The sequence below is a fragment of the Trachemys scripta genome, chromosome 22, assembly GCF_013100865.1.
Source record: "Trachemys scripta elegans isolate TJP31775 chromosome 22, CAS_Tse_1.0, whole genome shotgun sequence".
NCBI classification, from domain to species: domain Eukaryota; kingdom Metazoa; phylum Chordata; order Testudines; family Emydidae; genus Trachemys; species Trachemys scripta.
In genome coordinates, this window is record NC_048319.1 from 9,730,034 (window position 1) to 9,754,396 (window position 24,363).

The window sequence follows — 24,363 nt, forward strand, 5'->3', positions numbered from 1 at the left end:
CGAAGGGGGCAGGACGTGAACCCGACCCTGGTGCTGCTCCCATTGTTACTGGAGTTACCGTACGAGGGGACTAAGGACAAAGAAATACTGTAGTATCTTGCAGTAATGACCCAACACCCTAGAGGCTGGGCGTCTCAAAGGGCTGTAAAGGAGTCCAGCACCCAATTCCCACTGAGGTTCAGTGGGATGCAGGCAGGCCTAACTCCCTTAGGCAAACCCCAGCGACTAACCTCACTACTGCCCCTGATTAGAGGAAGGAGAAGTCATCTCTGCTTATTGATATGTGTCTACCACTCTTCATGCCTGTTCACCCTGCAGAGCCAATAGAGGGATGGGAGAGGGAGTCTGCTCCTTCTTGTGCATCAACAGAATTGCTTGATGAGCTTCTACCAGATACATCTGGGCAGCCCACTGAAGGGCAGAGGCTCCACAGGCATTGCTGGGTTTGTCTACACTGCACACTAAGCCCAGGCTGACTCCAGTTTGATCCCAAGGCCCCCTTCGGTCCCCACACCAATCAGTCTAACTTGGGTCACCCAGCACTTAGGACTTGGGTCTTAGGACCCTGCTAGGGAAGTGGATCAGAACCTGAGTCTCACTGTGACTTGGGTCCAAGCCCTGTCGTTTTGCAATGTGGACGCGGGTTGAGCCACAGACCGGAGTTAGGTGGTCTGGCTGATGCAGGACGGACAGGTTAGCACAGCTGGGAGACCCAGCTCCAGCATTTGTAAACCCAGGTTTACAATGCAGTGTGGACACAAAAGCACAGGTCCCATAGACCCGGGTTTAGTGTGCAGTGTAGACAGACCAACAGAGGGCAGAACTGGAAGACAATCTTTCTGTAAAAAAAAAAAAAACAAAAAACAAGGAGTCCTTGTGGCACCTTAAAGACTAACAAATTTATTGGGGCACAAGCTTTCGTGGGCTAGAACCCACTTCATCAGAGGTATGAAGTAAAAAATACAGGAGCAGGTATAAATACATGAAAGGATGTGGGTTGCTTTACCAAGTGTGAGGTCAGTCTAACGAGATAAATCAATTAACAGCAGGATACCAAGGGGAGGAAAAATAACTTTTGAAGTGATAAGAGAGTGGCCCATTACAGACTGTTGACAAGAAGGTGATGAAGTGGGTTCTAGCCCACGAAAGCTTATGCTCAAATAAATGTGTTAGTCTCTAAAGTGCCACAAGGACTCCTGTTTTTGTGGTTTTGTTTTTTACTATTTCTATAGTCACTGTTCTGGGTAGTACTCTACCCGAATTCATTAAGGTGAAGAAGAATGTGCAGGTCCTCGGGCATCACATGGTTAGGGGCAGCTGTAAACTTTGGGTCAATTACTCTAGAATACTGCAGGTGTTTGCTTTTCTTTTTTTCCCCCCCACAGGATGCATCTACATAAGCTAAAAGGGAGCTGGGGAATGGGTGCGTGAACTTGGAAAGGTTCCATTCCACATTTGCAAATACAATAACAATCAGTCCTTGTTCATGGATTCATTTTAAGGCCAGAAGGGACCATTAGATTATCTAGTTTGCTCTCCTGTATAACACAGATCATAACATTTCAACCAACCTCAACTTCATTGAGCCCAGTCACTTGTGTTTGACTAAAGCAGAATCTACAGAAAAGCCTCCTGTCTTGCCTTGAAGACCTCAGGATATGGAGAATCGACCTCCTCCCTTGGTAGTTTCTTCTTGACTGTTAGAAATGTGGGCCTTATTTCTAGTTTGAATCTGGCTTTAGCTTCCAGCCATCAGTTTTTTGTTCGGCCTTTCTCTGCTAGATTACAGACCCCAGTGAGATCTCCCGATGAGTCCGAGCTGATAATCATCTGGTTTAATCCTGCCAGTCCCACAGAGCCGACACGGCTGCAGGAGGGTGAGCAAGATTCTCCTCTGTCTTGAGCATCAGGTCAAATGACCAGTTAAGTTCCGATTTCAGAATCGTATCGGTTGCTGATGATGCTAGAAGCAGAGAGAAACCAGCGTGGCCATCAGATCCCCACCATGAGCTGGAGGTGGCCGCCCATGAAAAAGAAACTCACTTTGCCTTGTAAGCAGAGTGAACTGCGGTGGGAGCTGCTGATGGATGCAGAGATGCCATCATTAGAGAATCGCTCTCTGGGTCATAATTGCAGGAAGTGAAATGCATCCGAGGGGCTCTTTGTGCATCTCTAGAGCAAGTGACGGGCCAGACTCTGATCTCAGTTACACGAGTGTCAATCCAGAGTCACTCCATTGGCTTCTGTGGATTTCCTCTGGATTTACACTGGTGTAACTGAGATCAAGATCTGGTCTTACTCTCTTTTCTTCCTGGCTGTTTTTCTTTTCTAACCCTAGTTTGGCTCCCCCCACGGACCCACCAGTGGTGAGCAGAGCTGGTAATTTTACTGTAGTTTAGTTTACTCCTCGATTCTCCTTGGCCTCCCCAACTCCAACAGATCCATCGTGCGGCGCCCTTGGAGACCTGCAAACCGCTCCTCCATGAATCGGCGTGGAGGCCCAGTCCACATCCCCAGGCTGAAAGGCAGCACCAGGCCCATCTTTCCTGCTTCCTCTTGGGATGGTCTGAGTCTTTTACGTTTCATGCTGGAAGTGAGTCAGTTTTGAATCCCTCCACCTTCTTCCCTATCTAGGGTGAGGCCTGCTTCCCCCCACTAGCTCACGGGTGATGCAGCTTGCACTTGGCCAGATACATCCCTTCCAGCCTGACATCAAAGCTACTGAAGCACCTTCCTGCTGGGTTCAGTCTCCAACTCAGGTGGATTCTCTGTGCACTCTTTGGGAAGCTGGGCCTTTCACATACCGCTATTAACTCTTTGGTGCACAGGCCTCCAGCTGAAGTTCCAATCGGACAGGCTGTTCAGACCCAGCGCAGGTGGGGACCGGAGCAGTTAGGTCAGGCAGCACTTCAGGGACAGGCCTGGTGGCGGATACGGTTCACTTCCAGAGGAGTCTGGCCTTCCACAGCAGACGTTCCCTGGCTTCAGCAGCTTCCCCCTGAGTTGATCGGCGGAGTGTGAAAGAGGTGGAGGGGCATTCCGGGGAAAGGCAACGGCTGGTTTAATGTCCCAAAGCTCTTTCACCGTTGGGACTGTCTCATCTGAGAGAGACCGATCCTCTGTGAAGTGTCTCTGTCCGTCTCCCCAGGAAAGAATTCCCACGGGAGGGGTTTCTCCTCCTAATTTGCGCGTGTGTGTGAGGGATTTCTGCAGCCAGCTCCCAATAACAACGACGAAAATTACCAGTGTGAACAAACCCCGGCCATCACCCGCCAACCGCTCCAGCGAGGACTATGGTGCTCCCTAAGCAGCGGATGAATCGGGCGAGTGGTTTGCTTCCGCCAGAGCTGAGCGGATGGAAACTGAGCTCAGCTGAGCTCGCCCTTCGCAGATCTGACTGGCCCCTTCTGCCCTTTCACAGCAAAGCTAACGGGGAAAGTGCTTTTGTTTCACGCAAGCCAGCAAAGCCTCGTGGGAGGTGGCCCCGATGGCCCAAGCCCTTCGCGGCCCAACCCTCCGCCCCCTCAGAACCGATAGTAAAGCAGGAAGGCTCTCTACCCCGTATTTACACTGGCGAGATTTAACTCCGTACTGGAAACGGCACTGCTCGTCTGCGTCATAGGCCTGTCCGGGAGCCACCGTTGGGTAGACGAAGTCTTGCTTGGGAGGAGCGTTGTTCAAACATAGTCCCATGCCTGAGCTGGAGAAGAAATAGAGAATCACAGATGGGAAACCTGTGCAGACAAATGGGGTTACAACCAGCCAGTGGAGAACGAGTGATGGGCTTGGAGGTGAGCCTGGGTTACCTCTCCAAACAGCTGGAGTCTGCACAACTGGGATGGAAACCTCAGTGGGACAGGCTTTGTCAAGGTCTCTCAGCACCTCCACCTCCAGACAGAGCCGGGAAGTGCAGAGGCTGCTGGGAAAATGACATGAAACAGGAGGACAAATGAACCAAACTCTTCCGAACCTCATAAAAGGCTCCGTCTGAGTTTTCAGCAAGGACCCAAATACTACAGCGATGGCAGCAGTGGAGATACCAGAGACACAGGGACCTAGAACTTCAGACTGGTTCTCCTGCTACTCAGATTGGAGTTGGGGTCAACCTGCAAAGTCTGGATCTGAGTTTCAAGCTTTCCTTGAACTCTAGAGCCGTATGGTGCTGGGGTTTCAGGTCTACCCATTGTGAAGTCTAGGGCCCTCAGGCAGCAGGAAGAGGATAAGAGAAGGGAAGGGAGTGGAAAGGTTAGTCCTGTGACCAAAACACAAGGCCAGGGCTCAGGAGAACTGGATTCTGTCCCCAGCGACTTGCTGGCCGACCTTGGGAAAGTCACCTAGGGCAAGATTTTCAAACAGGTTGTCCTAAATTTAGGCAGTTGAATTTGGGCCTCTAAGTGTCTGAAGACGCTGAACTCACCCAGCCTCTATCGGCTGTGGCAGGATTTGAGTGCGTTCAGCTCCTCTGACAGGCCGCTTTCATTTAGGCACCGAAATATGGACTAAGTTTAGGCACTCAAGTTTGCAAGGGTCGGCTTTAATCTCTCTGGAGGGATTTTCAAAGGTATCCAGGGGAGTGAGGCACCCAACTCCCTGTGACTTTCAGTGGGTGCCTAACTCCCATAGGCCCCTTTGAAAAGTCAGCCCTCTATCTGTAGGCTGGAGATAATTATACTGACCTACCTTATGGGGCAATTTTGGGACTTACTTAATGTTGATAAAGTGCTTGGAGATCCGCCCTCTGTAAGGGCAAAGGACTAGGCTCTGATTCAGCAAAGCACTTACGCACGTCCTTAATTTTCGGTATATAAGTGTGGTTCTGTGGACTGCTGGGTTTGAAGCACTAGCCTATAGGCTTCGTGTCTTGTTGCCCACCCCTCTAAGCTACCCACTCGGACAGGTGGCCTTTTGGGTATCAGATCCGATGGAGAATGCATGGCTGGAAGGAGCAGGTCTGAGCGCAGAGCATCTGCGCTTCTAGATCCCAGCATCACGTGCCTGGAGTTAGCTGGAGCTCTTCACGCAGGAGCCATGTGGCACAAAAATGCTACAATGAACAATGGCTGGAACACTCCTGCTTTTCCCAGCTTGCCATGTGTGTGCCAGGCCGTCGTGGGGATGCCCAAGTTTTGCAAGAACTTGGCCTTTCCCTCCCACACCACAGTCCCTCCTTGCTGCCATGTTCTTTTCTGAAATCAAGTCTCCAGTCATCACTCCCATGGCCGCTGTGGCACAAGAGGACCATGCAGGTACGTGCATCTGAGTGGGGGTGGATGGAAGGGATGGCAAAGGGGACTAAAGTCAACTCTCCATCCCCGGCCAACCAGTTGAGACCCTTCAGGGCTCTGTGCCAACAACGGAAACCTCTTTGGTGAGACCACATTTCTCCGGCACTATCGAGGGAATGCTCTTTGCCATGCTGCGTGTGCAGAGTTCGCTGCAGCCAAAGACGAGCTGCCAGAACTGGAATTTCATGGTAAAGTCTCATGTCCCAGCCAAGGGGAGGAAAACTCACGCCCTCGGGGTCCCATCGGAAAGATTTGTGTTTGTTACATTCTTTAAAAATTGCAACTGGAGGAGTCTTTGTTTAGGGCTCTGATGCTTGGACCATTCTAAGACTAGACCAGTGGCTGATGACCCCAGAACATTGTTTGCTCCTATCCAGCTTCAGTTTAAAGTCAGCTTCATCTTTCTAGCAGAGACAGGGGTCCACATCACACCAACAACCCCCCATCACAACTGGTGCTAACCTGCGCCTCCTTGATAGGAAAGCTGAGGACTGCACGGCCACAGAAACGGAGCCTTCTTGTCCCTGGGAGTCCTGCTTGAGCAGGACTGCACTGCATTGCTAGGACGGGGTATGATCTTCAAAAGCACATCAGTGGCTTAGGAGCACGTGTCCCATTGATATTCAGTGGGACTCAGGGGAGAGAAGTTCAAAATCACCAAAGGAACTTTGGTGCACAAATCTTGGTGACAATAACTAGGATTTGTGCACCTAAATCCCAAAAGGTGCTTTTGAAAAATCTCTCCCGTGGCTCCTAAGTTGCTTAGCTCAGGGGAGGGCAAACTACGGGTGGGAGGCTGGATCTGGCCCATCAGGGCTTTCAATCCAGCCTGCGGAATTGCCAACCCCATGGCGCAGCGGGGCTAAGGCAGGCTCCCTGCCTGCCCTGGCCCCGCGCTGCTCCTGGAAGCGGCCGGCACCTCGTCCCTGTAGCCCCTGGGGGAGGAGGGGGCAGAGGGATCTGTGCATGGTCCTCACCTGCAGGCACCGCCCCCCGCAGCTCCCATTGGCCGGGAAGGGGGAACCGCGTCCAATGGGAGCTTTGGGAGTGGTACCCACAGGTGAGGGCAGTGCACGGCAGAGCCGCCTGCCCCACACCACCCCCAGGAGCCACTGCCGGACATGCTGACCACTTCCGGGGCAGCGTGGGGCCAGGGCAGGCAGGGAGCCTACCTTAGCCCCTCTACGTGCCACTGCCACCCTGGAACCGCTTGAGGTAAGTGGTGCTGGGCAGGAACCCTTCTTGCACCCCACACCCCAACCCCCTGCCCTGAGCCCCCTCCTGCACCCCAACCCCCTGCCCTGAGCCACCAATCCCTGCCCTGAGCCCCTTCCTGCACCCCACACTCCCTCCTGCATCCCAACCCCCTGCCCTGAGCCCCCTCCTGCACCCCGCACTCCCTCCCGCACCCCAACCCCCTGCCCCATCCCTACATTCCTGGCTCTGCCTGCAATTTCCCCACTCAGCTGTGGCCCTCGGGCCAAAAAGTTTGCCCACTCCTGCCTTAGCTATATCTGAAAATCCTCTTCCACAGCATATGGGGGAAGCTGGTTGCGCTGCTGCCCATGCCACGTAGATAAAGAGAGGAGCTGACTCTCCCGGGCACCTTTCCTCAACACGCAAACCCCTCTCCGCACTTCCTGGCTCAACCAAAATCCTTTGAAAGGTCTCAAAAAGCTGGTGGTTTGTTTGGGAAATTCCTGCAAGTTGGGAGGATCTATGGAAAGGTCTGGATGCTGCAGGGCCAGGTAAGTCGGGAGAGTTAGTGGCATTAGCAGAGGGTAAACGTACAGAGAGGAGGGGAAATGCATTGTTGGCTGGGAAAGGGCTGGATATTGGAAGCCAGGGAACAGAATGCATATGGGGCAGGAGCATGTGGGGTAATTTATGAGGATGGGCAGGGGAAGCCAAGGGAATCGCTGTCAGAGGCTGGAGAAGTCTCTGCGCTTGGGGGAAAAGGGTGGGTGGGGCTGGCCAGGTTTCTTACTCCAGGAAGCTGGTTATATAATCTCGGCTGCAGGTGGACCATACGAAGGGGTTGGTCTTCATGGTGATGTGAGCCGCCATGAGCTTGGCTGTTTCCTGCCCACGGGAGCCGCAGCCGTTGCCAACTCCATCATGGTTCATGCCAAACCTGGAAAAGGTCACAACAACAACGACAAAGACGCGAGCTGTGATTACAAGCAGCTGATGTCCCTCCAGCGTGTCTGGGCACAGAGTCACATGCCGAGATGGCCAGTCTCCTCGGCTGGGGGAAGCCAGTAAGGGATGCTGGGCCGACGGAAGACTCCCTGGGAGATGGGGACTTTTGGGTGCAACCGGTCAGCTTTGCCTGCCCTGCCTGGGTACCCCCTCTTCTCCGGGCCTCCCACCACTTCCAGTTTCTGATCCCTCCCTCAGGCAGGGGACTAGGAGTGGGAAAATATGGAAGAACTGGAGCGGGGAAGAACAGCGAGGATCTGACCACATGGCTGAGTGGGGAGACGGGGCTGGCGGCAGAGAAGATTTGGGGGGATGTAGGGAGCTGTGTCCTGGCATTCACTGGGAGATAGAGGAATCTCACTTGATCAAAGAGCGGGAGGGAGAGTGGGGATGGAGGTGGGACTCAGTCTGGGAGGAGGGAGATGGACCAGGGAGGAGTTTACTCAGTTCTAGTCTCTGAGTTCCATATCCTGTTAATTGTTTCAGGACCCTGCAGACCAGGGGTAGGCAACCTATGGCACGCGTGCCGAACACGGCACACAAGCTGATTTTCAGTGGCACTCACACTGCCCGGGTCCTGGCCACCGGTCCGGGGGGCTCTGCATTTTAATTTAATTTTAAATGAAGCTTCTTAAAAAATTTAAAAACCTTATTTACTTTACATACAACAAAAGTTTAGTTATATATTCTAGACTTATAGAAAGAGACCTTCTAAAAATGTTAAAATGTATGACTGGCATGCGAAACCTTAAATTAGAGTGAATAAATGAAGACTCGGCACACCACTTCTGAGAGGTTGCCGACCCCCGCTGTAGACTGTTCTCGTATCGTTTCTTTCCCCTGCGTCTTCAGCTTCACTAGCCTTACTTTCCAATTTCGCTTATCTTTTTTGGCATTGTTTCTTTCCTGCTTTGCCAAGGAGGAACAAGAAAATAGATGGGTGGAACACTTTAAAGAAGTGCTAAACCAACCAGAACCAATTACAAGACTGGAATTTGACAGTGATAAACCATTAGCCCTAGATACAGATTTGTCTGAGGTAAAAATCGAAGAAGTAAAAAAATGCATTGCAGAAGCTGAAAAACAACAAGGCGCCTGGTTTGGATGGCATTCATCCTGAGATGCTTAAATATGGAGGCGAAGACACGGAACGAGTCATCTGTTCGCTGTGCAGCAAAATATGGACGGAGGAGAAAGTCCCGGAAGAATGGACCCTTGGTATCATAATTAAGTTACCAAAGAAAGGTGATCTAAACAATTGTTCAAATTGGAGGGGAGCAACACTTCTATCTGTCACAGGAAAAGTATTAGCAGTGGTCCACCTGAACAGAATGAAAGGAAAGATGGATACCATCCTACATGAACAACAATCTGGATTTAGACAAGGGAGATCGTGCACAGACGCTATTTTCACCCTGAGACGGATTATTGAGAACACAATTGAATTTCAAGGCAGTCTTGCCATTGATTTTGTGGACTTTCAAAAGGCATTTGACAGTGTAAACAGAGAAACAATGTGGAAAATGGTGGAACAATATGGAATTACAACAAAATTAATTAACATTATGAAGGCATTCTACGCCAACTCAAAATGCTGCATTAATATGGAAAAGGGATTGATAGAACAGGAGCAATGGTCTCAAGTTGCAGTGCGGGAGGTTTAGGTTGGATAGTAGGAAAAACTTTTTCACTAGGAGGGTGGTGAAGCACTGGAATGGGTTACCTAGGGAGGTGATGGAATCTCCCTCCTTATTGGTTTTTAACAGTGATACATATGGCCTAAAATGGAACAATTCATGGCTATTTGATCTAGGCTTTGCTGATGACATCGCTTTTATCAATGAAGATGCCAGCGGACTACAAAAATGTACAAATCAAGTAAAAGAAGTAACAGAGAAGATAGGTTTGAGATACAATGCAAAGAAATGTAAAGTCATGTTAATGGGGACTATAGGGACAGAAATCAAAATTGAAGAAGAGAAACTGGAGAAAGTGGACAATTTTACGTATCTTGGAAGTACCATCAGCCAAGAGGGTACTAGTTCCGAGGAAATAATAAGGGTATGTCTACACTACCCACCGGATCGGCGGGCAGTGATCGATCCAGCGGGGGTCGATTTATCACGTCTAGTCTAATCGATTCAAGAGCGCTCTCCCGACGACTCCTGTTCTCCAGCGCTGCGAGAGGCGCAGGCAGAGTCAATGGGGGGGCGGCAGCAGTTGACTCACCACGGTGAAGACACCATGGTAAGTTGATCTAAGTACGTGGACTTCAGCTACGTTATTCACGTAGCTGAAGTTGCGTAACTTAGATCAATCTCTCACCCCCCCCCCCCCAGTGTAGACGACCAGGGCCAAGAAGATGAATCGGGAAGGCCAAACTCTGCATTTTGCAGACTCAAAAACATCTCCCTCAAGACAAAACTGAACGTGTACAAAGCAATTGTTATCGCCATCACAACACATAGCAGTGAGACATGGCAACTTACCAAGAAAGAGACGCAAAAGCGGGACGCATTTCATCACAGATGTCTGAGAAGAATATTGGGAATAGGGTGACCAGATCACCCAAGTCAAATATCGGGACGCGGGGGGGCGGGGCAAAAACACCCTTCCTCCGCAAGCGCTGGAGGGAGGCCCCGGAGACGCAGGGGAAGCGCGGGGCCAGGGTGAGTGAGAGTCCGGCCTGGCCACGAGTGCAGGCAGGACTCAGTCGGGCAGTAGGAAGAGGAGGGGGGTGGCCGCTTCCTCCCCCCGCGGCAGTGGGAGCTGCAGCAGCGGCTGCTCCCAAGTCCTGCTGCCCAGGCCCTGCGGGCCGCCCCCCTACTCTCCCTACCGCCCGACTGAGTCCTGCCTGCTCGGGGCCAGGCCGGACTCTCACTCACGCCGGCCCCACGCTCCCGCTGCGTCTCCCGGGCCTCCCTCCAGCGCTTGTGGAGGGAGGAGGAATGGCGAGCCTGGAGAAGAGGCGGGGATTCAGGGAGGGAGCCAATGGGGGGAGGAGGGGGCGGAGTCGGGGCAGGGGGCGCGAGCACTTTCGGGCTCCGGCGCATTTCCTTGTTTGTCCAGTGTCCTGACCTAACATCGGTCGGGACGCGGGACAAACAAGGAAATATCGGGACAGTCCCGATAAAATCGGGACGTCTGGTCACCCTAATTGGGAATAACAGAGAGAGAGGAAGACGAATGAAGAAGTCAGAAAAATGACTGGATAAGGCACCCTTTCACAAACAGTCTACAAAAGAAGACCTCAGTGGCTGGAACATGTGCTGAGAATGGAAAACAAACGCTTACCAAATGCCGCCCTTGAATGGAAGCCAGAAAACGCAAGAAGAAAGAGGGGAAGACCGCGAATAACATGGAAACGAACAGTTCTGAACGACATCAAGCACCTCAACATGAAATGGGAAGATTTGGAGAGAAGGGCAGTTGACAGGCAAGGATGGCAAATGTGGGTAGCCCAATGTGCAGCAAAGCACGGGATGGACTAAGGTCTGACTCTAAGGTAAAGTAAGTCTCTGAGTAATGAGTGCTGAGAGCCTGATCCGGTGAGGTCATCGCCTGCTGATGGCAACAGGAGTTGAGTTCCTACAGCATTTCCCAGGATTGGGCCCTTACTGACTAATATTCTCCCCTCCCCCGAATTAATGAGACTCACTCTGTACTGGGCTTGTAACGCAGTATTATAGGAACACGGCATTTCCTCTGTTTGACTAGACCATTGGGCTGCCTACTCCACTGTCCTGCTTCTAGCTTCAGAGGATAGTGTAATAATCCTGACCACCCACAATGCACCTTGACAACTGTGCATGAAAGCATGTGGGGCACAACTTCCTTCCTGACCCATGGAGGTGGCAGCTGAAGACATGGAGCATGAGATTTGATTGCTCATAGCTTAGCCTTTATAACTACAGGATGGTATTCTTGTCATTCTTGATATGTGTCATTGCTAGGCAGGATTAAAAAGGAGGAGGTGCTAATTTGAATAAATGTATTCATTATGATTAAATATTTCTACTGAGGAGCATGTGCATGTGAGGTAAATGGGTCCCGCCGTGCAAGGTGCGGTACAAACATAATAAACAACAGTCCCTACCCCAAAAGTTTACACAAAAGAAGATAAAGTGTCAAGGGGCTATTAATGCTTAGGCTTCAGGACACAGCACATCACTAAGGTCAGGAAGAAATTTCCCTTCCCCATGATACATTGGTCCAGGTGCGTTAGGCATCACAAGCCTTCCTAGGATGCACGGAGCATTGGCCACTGCTGGAGACAGGACAATGGACTAGGTGGACCAATGGCCTGGTCCAGTATGAGCAAGAAGTGAGATCTTCAGTCTACATGGACTACTGGTGTGATCTGCTTTGGCCCGGAGTGGGACATTGGCCTATCTGTTCTGGTGGGATACTGAACTGGATGGACTGTTGGTCCCACCTCGCATGGCTATTCCAAGGTCTTTACACTGAAGATGATTCTCCAGTTGGCTACTGGTGAGAGCAGCCCAAAAGGGGAGGTCTTTCCTGTGAAGCGACTCCCCGGGGGAACGCTTCCGGGTGTAACACTCACGTGTGGCCGATCTCATGGGCAATGGTGAAGGCAGTGGCCAGCCCGATGTCCTCGTTGATGCTGCAGCTTCTCTCTCGCTCACACATTCCTCCCACCGGGGCCAGCCCTAGGAAAGGCAGCTGCGGTTGGTATGGGGCCAGTGAGGAGCGTTGGTGGCGGGGTGTAAGGCCACAAGCCATGTTTCAGGGTTAAACAGCGGGCTTTGGGCTTAATGTTAATTTGGAGTGTTAACCTGGCCCGGAGGGCCTGACTCTTTTCATTGACTTCAGTGGACTGTGCATCAGGCACAGGAGGGGAAAGTGGTTTGCTGGGCTCTGGCACCCATGTCTCCAGCGACTCCCAGGGCTGTTCACAAACTCGCTTTGCCGCGAGATGGCTGGCAACAGCAGGAGGGCTTGGAAACGCCAAGTGCCAATAAAACTCCACCAGGCTTCAGATCTGCTCCCCAGATTGTCTACACAGGGAGGAAGTGGGGCTGGTCACACCAAATGAGCCCAGTGGGGACAGAAAGGCCCATCCAAAGCCTGTCTGAATATCGGTCTATAAAGGGCCGAAGCCACGGTCCTGCCGCTGTCCATTGGAAAGAGACAAAGCCCAGATCCTGGGCTTCCGCTCCGGGGGTTTGATTGGCACCCATCACCACTAGAATCAAACCTGTGTCCATCTGTGCTGCTCAGCACCTCGGAAATATCTCTGGGTTCCTCAGTCCCTCTGCACACACAGCGCCCAGGCTCAATGCCGGGCACCCTTCCACCCGCGGAGGCAGAAGCAAGGCAGCGGGGCGAGGGGGGGGGGGGGGCTTTGGTTATTTGTTAAGAGCATAGATTCCTACCGACAGGTGCCATACTGAGACAAGGTAACCCTCTATTTACCTACAGAGCAGGTGCAAGCTTCCCACCAATCTATCAGAACAGGACACAATCCCATGATGAGTGAGGAGCTTGTCCTCCATGGCCCATTCAGTTCTTGGCCTCCCGGCTGGACCACCTAGCCTCTAAGAAGTTGCTTTGAGATCCATCCCATCTATTTTACTTTGGGGGAGTATACTCAGCCCTCCCTTCCAAGACCGCTCAGTTCAGACCAAACTTACGGAGACCCTGGGTATGGGCAGTACAAGAGGGCAGAGCCAGAGAGAACTGCGGGGTCTGTGTCCAGCAGCGGCAATAAAGAATTCCCTTTGTGTTCAGAGTCCTAGCTCTCTCCTCGGCAGCCAGGGAGACTGGGCTGCTAACCAGCCTTCAGAATGAGACCAGTTCTGAGTTACTGGGCTGGAACTGGACAAGGGATAGAACAGTGAAATGGTCCTAAGCCAGTCACCAGACCCTTGGCACTAGGTAGATTTTTTTTTTAACACTTATTGAAGTAAGGAGGCAGTGTGGCCTTGACGATCAAGCATTGGACAGGGACTCAGGATACCAAGGTTCTGTTCCCAGGTCTATCACAGGCCTGCTGGGTGAGCTTAGGCAAGGCACTTTGCCGCTCTTTGCCTCAGTTTCCCTATCTGTAAAATGGGGCTACTGATCTCCTTTGTCAAGCATTTTGAGATCTACTGATGCAAAGTGCTAGATAAGAGCGAAGAATTAGTTACAACAGAGTCTCTGAATTGGGCTCTTACCTACCTAAGGTGCCACATGGCTTGTTCTTGTAGATGCATATATCATATCTGAAAGATAAGAAAGGAAAGAGATGAAATTAAACCAAAAAACTGCAGGCTGAAAAGATGGCAGCTTTCATTAGATCTCCATAGTTTCCTCCCAATGGAAAAAAAAAAAATCATGGTTTTCTGGCTAAGTGCCAAAGCATCTTAGCCCCACGGGATTTTCCCCTAGGATAGGTGAGCACAGATCCTTTGGATATTTGCCATCCGGCTGCTCTGAGCACCTGTATTATCACAGCCTGGGTCTCTGAAGGTTTGTCTACACTGCACCGCATGGCTGCGAGTCAGCTGACTCCAGTTCATGGGGCTCTGACGGCGCAGCTATAAAACTGCAGTGTAGATACGCAGGCTGGAGTCTGGGCTCTGAGACCCACTCCTCCTATGAGATCCCAGACTCCAGCCTGAGTCTAAGGGTCCACACTGCCCCGCAGCCCAAGCCCTGCAAACCCGTCAATTGCCCCAGGCTCTGAGACTCGGCGCTGTGGTGTTATTTATGGCAGTGAAGATGTCCCCTGAGACGCCAGGAGATCTTGGGAACCAAGCAGCAGCAGTGCCCCTCCCGCGGGAAAATACCCTCCTGATTTCGTTTGATCAAGAAGAAAACGATGCCGAGATTGAAAGAAGGAAGCGAGCAGCAATTTGGATGGCCAGTCACAGCACCTGTTCTACTGACCTCACTCCAGCTGAACCACCTACTACCCATGGGGCCCCGCTCCCAGTGCTTAATTTGTGCCAGGGCTTGCCAGGGCTGAGCCCCGGCACCTCCGGGATTGGCCTTTCAGAGCCCCGGCACCTCCGGGATTGGCCTTTCAGAGCCCTGGCGCCTCCAGGCCTGGCCGTTCCGAGCCCCGGCGCCTCCGGGCCTGGCCTTTCAGAGCCCCGGCGCCTCCGGGCCTGGCCTTTCAGAGCCCCGGCGCCTCCGGGCCTGGCCGTTCCGAGCCCTGGCGCCTCCAGGCTTGTGAATGTAAAAAAAATTGCTCGAGTCCCGGTACCTTTTTAACTACAAATTAAGCACTGCCTGCTCCCCAAGAGCCTTTCCCATGAGTGTCCGAGAGCCTCACATGCCCCAATGAATGAATCCCGCCTCAGGCTCCCTGAGAGCCACCTTTCACAATGGGGACAGCGACGCACAGGGAGGTTATGGCGAGGCCTACGTTTCCCAAAACAGCTGCTCATTTTGTGCGCCTCGGTTTCCGGAGGAGTCCTTTACCCAGGCTCAGACGGGGGAACCCGAGCAAACTCACGGCCGCGTCGCCGCTTTGGACAATTTTACGCCAGCAGAGATCTCTCGGGGCACCTGACCTGGCTGCCCTGATCTCAGCACGGCTGGAGGGGGAGGCGTCAGAGGGCTCGGCTCTGCGATCCGCTTTCCCCATTAGTCAGCCCCAGCCCAAGTCCATTGAGCTTCAAGGCGAGGAGCGTGACGCATATAGTCTGTCAGGATTCCTTCACCTGGGGGGTAGGTACAAAGAAAAGCCAGAGCTAAGCGCCAGATAGGAATACGTATGGGCTTTGGGAATTAATAATTCCGTGACCCCGGCCTTTCTTGAGTTGTTATACCGGTGTGTGTGTGACAGAGAGAGAGAGGATGATGGAGGGTGGGCTGGAATAGCAGGGGTGTTGCTGGTCAGGAGTGAGGTGCATTGGCAGGGCTGCCTGTGGGCCCAGGGCTCAAAGGGTGGAGGATGCGGAGTCCAGACAGAGCCGTGAAGGGCGGGGGAAGCTCACGTGCCAGCCAGCATTATAAATCGGCCTCGCTACCGCTGGCTGCCTCACAGGCCCTGAAACCGGGGAGAAAAGCAGCTTCCAGCAGGCTATGGGTTAAGAGTGACAATTGCTGGTAGATGGCTCCTGGCCCTCTGGCCTCCCCGCTCGCTCCACGTGTCCAAACCCCTCGCCCTCGACAGGAAACCGAGCGAGGGGGAAACATTCGCCGCTTTGTTTCGAGCGGATTCCGCTAAAGCCTTCGGAGGTTCTGACTTGACACGTCTCCGGCGGAGGCAAAAAGCCCACAGCTCAGCAAGATGTTATCGGGAGACAGGGAATTTATTACAGACAGCTCCAGATGCGGTAGGCCCTTCCCAGGGCTGGCGCGGGAGCTGGCCCCGGGGACTTGGGCCCAGAGAGTCTCTCAGGGTTAGTTCAAACATCTGGCAGGAGGCCGAGGAATTCGGAGTCAGCGTCCGCGTCCCACACGCGGCAGCCGCTGCGAGCCAGGGAAGGTGAAGTCGGGGCTGACAGGGCTTTGGCTTGCCCCTCCCCCCCACATCAAAAATTTCACAAGCTCCCCTGACATGAGCCAGGCTCCGTGCAGCTCCGAACTGGAGCGAGTGTGCAGCGTGCTGGGGAGGCCAGCAGGAATTGGCTCCTGCTTGGAGACTCCCCGCTCCGCTGCTTTCATTTTAGGACCTTCCCCCTTCGCTTCCTGGAGGAAAAAGGAAGGCGCAACCTCCCCTCCCCCCGCCCCACACCGCCCGCATGTAGCCCACTGCAGTTGCCCCAAACTTGGGACGTCCAACCCGTTTCCACCCGGAGCCCCCCACCATTAAAACGGAGCCTTCCGGTGGGCGAGGGGCGGCCAGTGCTGGCTGCGGGCGAGCATCGAGCAGCTGTACTGAAGCCTTCCAAACGTGCCTGTCAGCCCCCACGGACGTGCCAGTCTCACGCCCCATAACCAGTGCCGGGCTCTCAGGGACCCCCGGCTTCTGTCTTGCTCAGCCAACGTGTCACAGGTGGGGCTGGATCCAGTACACAAAGCAGGTCCAGCATCCCAGTGCCAGAAGAGGTGCGCCCTGTTTGGCCAGGTAAGAGGGCGGGACAGCTAGAAAGGATCAGGGTGAACCTGAGAAAGGAGAGGGCGGAAGCGGCTGCTGGGAACGGAGCAGGCTCCAGTGGTAAAGGGGCAGGAGCTGGACTTCAGGGGAGGGTGCAAGGAGGCCTTTAAACGAGGACTAGAGCCAGGAAAATGAGGGGGATGAAAAGTCAAGCCCAAGCAAGGCAGAAGTTCAGTTTACGTTTATACTTTTAATTTGGGATTTTGTGGGGAATTCCCGGGGAGAGTCCTGAGGCTCGCGGCCCTGGAGGATGGGAGAACCCAGAGAGGCGGTGGGGGAGAAGGCCTGACAAAGGTCACAGTAGGAAGAAAAGCCCAGGGAAGTAGCACCGAGGAGCTGGGGGTTGTAGGATACCTGGGCTGGATCCCGGTGCACGGTTCCCTGGCCAACCACTAGTACAGCGACATGAGGCCGGAGATGGGGGACAAGGACACCTGAGGTCTAAGACACTTGGGGCTTGCCTTGGAGCAGAGACTGCATCAGTCAGGACAGGGCCGGTGAGAGCTGCCAGAGACCGGGGGGCTTTGGAAGGTTCCTGAAGGAAGTTACGGTTGGTTCCTGGGAGAAGGCTGAAGGCAGGAGAGCAGCAAGAGGGGTTTGCTGGCTGACTTCCCCTAGCCAGAGGACCAGGGCTGAAGACAGCTGAAGGCCGGAGAGCAGCAGAGGGAGTTGCCTGCTGACATCTAACCTGGAGAGCTGAAGCCGAGGGCTGGAGAAGGCTGAAGGCAGGGGGGCAGTGGAGGAACTTATCTGCTGACATCTTCCCGCTGCAGAGCTGGACCCAGGGGAAGAGTGAGAGGACCGGGGGAGTGAGAGATGCTCCCCTGATGAGAATGATCTCCCAGAAGAGAGGCAGTGGAAGTCCCTCTCGGAAGAGTGGGGTTACACTCCAGCTGGAAGGACTTGGGTGGCAGTCCTGGCAGAAGGACAGGAGAGGACCACGCCAGGTACGGCAGAAGACACTGGAGAGTGGAACGTGGGGCACCGAGGGCCTAGATGCCCTGGGATTTTAAGGACTCCATGCGCAGGAGGTGACAAATGGACTATGGGTTGGGGCTGATGTTTTGGGATATTTGCACAATGTTTCTGTAATAAACTCGATTGGGAGGGGTATTATTGAGGCAACAGAACCTGGAGTACAGTTATTGGGTCTCCGAACGAGGGACACTGAGGCAGACGGGCCTGTTGTGCCATGGCGTGCCTCCGGAGAGCACTCCAGGTGGGGCTACCCTATGCCCCAGGTTAGTTAAACCCTGCACAGTTCTCATATCTGCACGGTGGTCATACAGAACAGTACGGCCCAAAGCACCTGGGCACGTGCTTCTATCCCATTGATTTCAGCACATATCCTTCTGGACAGGCGGGGCGAATTCTGGGAAGGCATCGAAGGACTGTCAGCACTCATGGGGTTTAGTCTGCGTCCGCACTGCAAAGGGTGGGTTACTAGCCTGGCAAAAGCCTCGCTCGGGCTTTAGCCTATAGCCCCAGAAGGGACAGCGAGCCTTGGGGTAAAGCAGCTCCCTGCTCGGGAGAGGCGGGTTTGTGTCTGGATGGAAGAGGTTTGGGGGCAACATCTGGGTAAGTGTCTGGGTCACCTCTGCAGTGAAGAGGGACCCGGAGAGCACAGCCCAGCAGCGGGGGCCTTACCTGGTGATCAGCACGGCGGTGTCGTGGTTGGCTATGCCGTTCTCGGGGATGGCGTTCCCATTGCCGTTCCGGTTCACAATGGATTTCTGCCACTTGCAGAAACTGTCCAGGGATTTCCCAGCGTGGTGGTTAATCTCCAGAGCGGGCTGGAACGGAAGTAAGAGGAGAGCGTGTGACATGGGGAAGGTGCACTGCCCCTCTCTAGATGAGCAGGGGGCTAAGTCCAGCACTGCTTCCCTCTCCCATTGCACAGTGGGGCGGTGGGCATGGACTGGTTGGCAGGCAGAGGCGGGGAAAGTACAGCAGAAGATGCAGGTCCTGCCTGAGAGTAGAACTGCAACTGGCTCCCTGCAGCAACCCCTTCTCCACTCTGTCCGAACAGAGAATTAAGCCCCCAGTAAATACTTGGGTCCATGCAGGGGCACAGCAGGTGAGTTCTGATGGAACAAAGGTGGTCTGGTCTCTAGCCCAGCAGGTACCTGACACATGCACAGCAGGTGTGCTGCACCTGGGAGAACCTGCTTTGTTGAGCAGCACACCAGGTGCGCGCTGCATGGAACCCGGACCACTCAGCAGCAGTTCACAGCTTTGCCACACGGGAAAAATACAAGATTTCACAAAGCCAGGGCAGCACTGCAGGGTCAGGGGGTCATGACTACACTGCACAGCTGGGGGTGGGGGTGGGGGGGTTGGCAAAGCTCCCACACTAGCCAGAAGCTCAGCTGCCACCTTACCTGGTCCTCAGTGAGAAGGATCAGACGGGTCACAAGGATATTGACAATATTGCCCAGACTTGAGTCCTGGAAAAGTTTGGCAACCTGACCTCCAAGAAACAAGAAAAGACAAGTCTTAAAAATGAGCTCAGCATTGGGGAGAGGGCGTCTCACGTGCCCGCTGCTGCTTTCTGCTGGAAGGAACCAGGTCTGCTTGAGCATTTATTGGTGTGTAGAGGTCTCGCCCTCCACTGTGGGGAGGCCTGGACTCAAGATACAGGGTAGCCAGCGATGGGCTGGAGCCATCACACTGAGATCTGGATTTCAGAACCTAACAAAGGCCAAGGGTGTTCAGATCGGGGCTTTGGTTCTGCCCTGAATCTAACAGAAAGCACCACCTCTCTAGATCTTCTGCTGGAGCTCAGAGGGTGAAGGCCTCTGGCTTTGGGGCTGCACTTCCTTGGGTCTGAGCGTTGCTGAGGACCATGCGTAGGTGCAGGGAACAACGTGGTGAATGTTTTACATCACGTGCAACAATCGGAAATGGGCTTATTTTCAAATCTAGCACCCACCTTAAAGTACACACAGATCAAGCCCCAAGTCTAGCTAAACGGTATCCTGCAGGGGACGGGGCAAAGAGCCGGCAAAGACAGGCTTTCATACCTGCTGTCCACAACTTCCCAGCCTGTCTCCTCTCACGGGAAGACAGGAGTCAGCACTCCCAGCTCACCCCCTGAATCCATCTCGCCTGGTATCCTGCCTCTGTAATAATCCGCACCTGGTCCTATTGGGTTCTGGGGAGGATGCATTGAGCCCGGGAACTCAAATAATTACGGGGGACAACAGAAAATATAACAAGGGCAGGTGTAAAGGTCAAAGGGTTAAAAAAAGGGAACCCGAAGGGGACCATCAAGCAGAGAACCCTGGACAGCGCCCACTGCTCCTCGAAGGTGTCAAGGGAGCCAGCGGACGCCGCCCGGAGGAACTCTGTCCGCATGCATGAACAGAGGGAGGATCGGAAATAGGCCCCAGAGTCGCAGAGAACCCCCTCAGCCATCATCCTCTCCCCAGTGTTGTAGATGGCCACTTTGGCCATCGCTAGGTGCTGCAGAGGAAGTCCTTCCCTGTCCATAACTCACCTGGAGACCTGAGCAGCACTGCATGGAGGGATGGGATATAGTCCTTCCTAACCCTCATGTCAATCAGCTTATGCCCTGAAGCATAATGATGGCCCTCTGTTTTCCCACGTGTTTCACCCTTTCTCCTGCTCTATTCACAGTGCGGATCATAAGGGAGGTGGTGTTTAGAGAATGGCTTTTGGTCCCCCCCTAAGCCTACAGCTGGGGGCTTCAACCTTTTTTCATTTGCGGATCCCTAAAACATTTCGAATGGCGGTGCAGACCCTTTGGAAATCTTAGCCATAGTCTGCGAACCCAGGGGTCCATGGGCCCCAGGGTGAAAACCACTGCCCTACAGCACAGCTGTATGGGGCTAGACTTTGCCACTCCGAGTCAGATACCTTAGCACCCGACTCCAGAAGTGGTCCCCATGGGCTACACGAAGAACTGTAGGCTCTGCCCGGAGTAAGGGGTGGCGTGTAATTGCTCCACCCCAGCAATAGCCGTGGAGGGCTTTCTGCTCCCGACACCCCACACCCTGGGGGCGGGGAGTAAGTTACTGCAGGCCTCCAAAGGGACTGCCCATTCCCCACTGCTCTCTAGCCTCTCCTTATCCATGTGCTGGCAGTGGGAGCACTGGGTCTGCCCCACACCAAACCCGGACCCAAGAACTGGCTGGGTCGATCTTACCCGCCTGAACAAGGAGGCGGGGGCAGAGCTTTCTCCCACTTACTGTGCCCTGCTCGGCCGAGTGAGATACGGGCACCGTCTGGCCTGTTTTGATCCGCCCTCCCCAGCAAATACACAAGTTGGGTTTTGGGTCACCGTGTTTTAGGCGGACCAGGCCATGTCTAGACTCAGGTTGTGACCTGTCTCAGGGCTGCCGATGACCCTCCAGGAGGTGGGGCGCCCTCCGAGTGCAGCACTCTGCAGTCTACCTCCCACCTGCTCCCTGGCAGCCGATCCCGGTTTGCCAGCAGCGTGGGCACACGGCTGTCCCCTGGCTCCCATCCCGGGGGCCACAGGGACCCTGGGGGGCCGTGATGTGGGTATAACACTTACAATATTCATGATGGCCAGGATGTACTGCTCTATGTCCCGCCGCCCGTGGTACCCCACCATCATTTTATCGGCCACCACGAGGGTCTCCACGTAGCGCTCGGTGCTGACGGATCTCTTCAGGGGCAGTTGGCCTCGTTGGCTGTTATTGCTCGATGGTTTCAGAGGGGAGGGCTTGAGCGTCCGCAGCCACCAAGGTCTCCCCTTCCAGGGCTTCTCATCTGAGGAGAGAAAGGGGCTTTCTGGCTTTGGGGTGTGCTTTGGTGCGCGTGAATGGGATTCATCACAACCCTGTCCTGCCAGTTCCCCTTGCAGCCCAGCCCTGGTAGCCACCCTCCTCGCCATCTGCCCTTGCACTTCAATGCCGAGGCGGGCGGCACCTTCTGCTACCCCGAGCCGGAGCCCTTTCCTCAGCGCGGCCCGTGCTCTGCTCTGTCGTGGGGAGCAGCTGCGCAGATTTAGAAACTACAAAGAAATAACCTGAAAACAAAGCAACGGCAAATCATTTTCTTGTCCTTTTATCTGCCGGGACCCGAGTTTGAGATTCGGGATTCCCCCTGCAGCAAGAGCTGCAACCTCTAAGGGTACGTCTACACTGTAAAAAAAAAACAACCCCACAGCAGCGAATCTCAGAGCCCCGGCTCAACTGACTGGCGCTGGCCGGGCTCATGCTAAAAATAGGGCTCAAAAGAGCAGCGTAGACATTTCCGCGTGGGGAATGGGGCCTGGGCTCTGAAACCCAGTGCGGAGGGTGGGTCTCGGAGCCTGGGCTCCATCCCGAGCGGGAACGTCTACGTGGCTATTTTTATCCTCGCAGCAGGAGCCCGAGTCCATTGACCTGGGCTCTGAGACTCACTGCTGGAGGTTTTATTTTGCCGTTTGGATGTACCCCAAAGCAGCAGCAGGACTGTGGTATTTTGCTGCAAGCTTCAAGAGCAGTTGGTGCCCCCAGCTGGTGCAGCGAGCCCTCTGCCTCCCAATGGGTTCAACCTCCCTGGGCTCCTTCCCCACCGCCACACACTCATGGTGACTTCCCCTGGGGAGAAGCATCTTGCAAGGAATTCTGGGAGCTGCGGTCTGCTGGAAGGCGGTGGCCAATGCTCCCACTGACCTCACCGACTGGGAAACCAGAGGCAGGGCGAATTCATGTCCTCTCTGTCCTGACGTGGGACTCAATCCATAACATCCTCCTGGGTGGGAATGCGGCCGTGTCTGGCCATCAGGGAGAGGTGACTCTCAGTCACTGCCTTGCGGCAGCTCGGGCTAGCCCACTGGGGCTGACGGGGAGGAGCTCTTTGTTGCACACAGGCGAGGCTGGGCTGCTCAGGCAGTCGGGGCGCAGGGGACGGGAGGGAGTGTCGCTGCTGCTGCGGCCAGCTGTGCTGTGGTTGTTCTGAGCTGTATTTGGCCCGTGGCTCTTACTCTGTGGTCTTTGCTTTCCAAGAAACAACTGGGAACAGACTCGCGTTCGTCTGGAAGCCGGGGAATGTGGCAAAGAGTCAGCCTTGCGTAACGCGGGACCAGGAGAGTCCAGGTCGTCTCCTGATGCTCCAGCAGGCACAGGTGGGACGGAACTCGCCTCAGACCCCTCCTCAGGCACCAGCCCTTAGAGCTGCGCTTCCTCAGCGGGTCAGGGAGATGCTGGATTTACGTGCTCTGGGTCAAACGCATCCTGCAGTGACATTCAAACTTGCCAAGGGCCTGGGGCAGCTGCCTCTCTGCATTCTCTGACCCTGACAGAGAACCCTGGAGCTTCTCCTTTCATCTTCCTTTAGTGCGATCAGCAGGAGCCTACCCAGGGCAGCCTAGGGGAGGGATTGTCGCCTTGCCCCACATTACAGACAATGGGGATGAATCTCAGATCCCCCCTGCTCCCAAAACAGAGGCCCTGGCCCCAAAGGAGAATCTCCCCGCCCACTGCAGGACCTACCACACACTATGTATTTCAGGTACATATATAATATCCAAGTGTCTGACAATCTTTAACGTCTTCTCCTCACCAGGGAGGCAGGGCCATGCTGCTCTTCCGCATTCACAGAGGGGGAACTGAGTCACAGAGGCTAAGTGGCTTGCCCCAGGACACACAGACAGTCTGTGGTAGAGCAGGGAACAGGGCGCAGGTGACCCAGGTCACAGGCTAGCACCCTAACCACTGTTCTTCAGCTCTACACACCCGTGTGCATACACCACACAGTGCATTAGAATATGATGCATAATCAGATCAGTTAGTCCGTAGGCTCTCTGTGGCAGGGAGCAGTTCTCTGCCGGCTGATCACAGACCTGTGCACGGCGCTGGGGATTGGTACGGCTGGCACGACAGAAAGGATTCGTGATAATGAAATGGGGCCCGTCGGTGGGGGTTCAGCATCGTTCCGCAGAATGGAGGTCGCCACAAATTTTGCAGCCAAAGGGCACTTCTACTGGCACCCTCTGGGCCATCCGTTTCTGGGGGTTCATCACCTCTAAAGGAGTCCTGTCCTATGCTCTTCTAGGGCCGCCCAGTGGAGGGGTAAGAAAGGAAGGTAAATACATAACTGCCCTCCTTTCCCAATACCTCCCAGAGCCCAGGGTGACTCTCGGAAGCTGCTGTTTCTCTCCTGTGAACGGCTCCGGTGTTCTCACCCTGTCCATGGAGCATCCGACAGCATAGCAGCGCAAATGTGACTCACACTGACAAAGGGAAGTGTAACGCTGCAGCCCAAACATGGGCCAGGCCTTGGGCTCATCCCACACGGCAAAGGGGGGGCAAAGCCCCAACTCGCCACAGCCGGGGCCAGAGATCCAGGATGAGGGGTGGAATGGCATCATCCGCACACGCACTGACATTCCTTTACCCAGGGTGTGCCCCTAAACACCAGGCACTGATACACAGAGCACGCCTCTAGCACACAGACACAGTAACACAGTACACACACACAGACACAGTACACACACACACACACACACACAGAGCACGCCTCTAGCACAGACACAGCACACACACACAGACACGGCACACAGACACAGCACACACACACACTCAGCACCAGAGACTCACCCAAACATACAGTACCTCACCCCACACCTCCTCACACAAACACATCCACACAGAGACACAACCCCTACCCCCAACACAGAGATACTCACACAAGGCACCTCCCTCCCAAATCCCCCCTCTAAACAGAACCTCCCTCCCAGGACCCCCCCCAAAACCTCCCTCCCGGGTTCCCTCCCCGCACAGAATCTCCCTCCCTGCTTCGCCCCCCCCGACCCCACCCCCCCCCCCCCCCCCCCCCCCCCCC

General features: G+C 54.3%; 1 protein-coding gene across 1 annotated transcript in view; it reads right to left on the reverse strand.

The window, feature by feature from the left end:
• ADAMTS10 (ADAM metallopeptidase with thrombospondin type 1 motif 10) overlaps positions 1–24,363 on the reverse strand; it is a 100,625-nt gene that overhangs the window by 36,765 nt on the left and 39,497 nt on the right. Inside the window, exons 5-11 of the mRNA XM_034755274.1 lie at positions 21,086–21,303; positions 18,927–19,010; positions 18,193–18,338; positions 13,674–13,717; positions 12,055–12,160; positions 7,273–7,419; positions 3,559–3,700 (exon numbers count right to left, since the gene is read on the reverse strand). Coding sequence (XP_034611165.1) covers positions 3,559–3,700; positions 7,273–7,419; positions 12,055–12,160; positions 13,674–13,717; positions 18,193–18,338; positions 18,927–19,010; positions 21,086–21,303 — 887 coding nt within the window. The remainder of the gene's footprint in view (positions 1–3,558; positions 3,701–7,272; positions 7,420–12,054; positions 12,161–13,673; positions 13,718–18,192; positions 18,339–18,926; positions 19,011–21,085; positions 21,304–24,363) is intronic.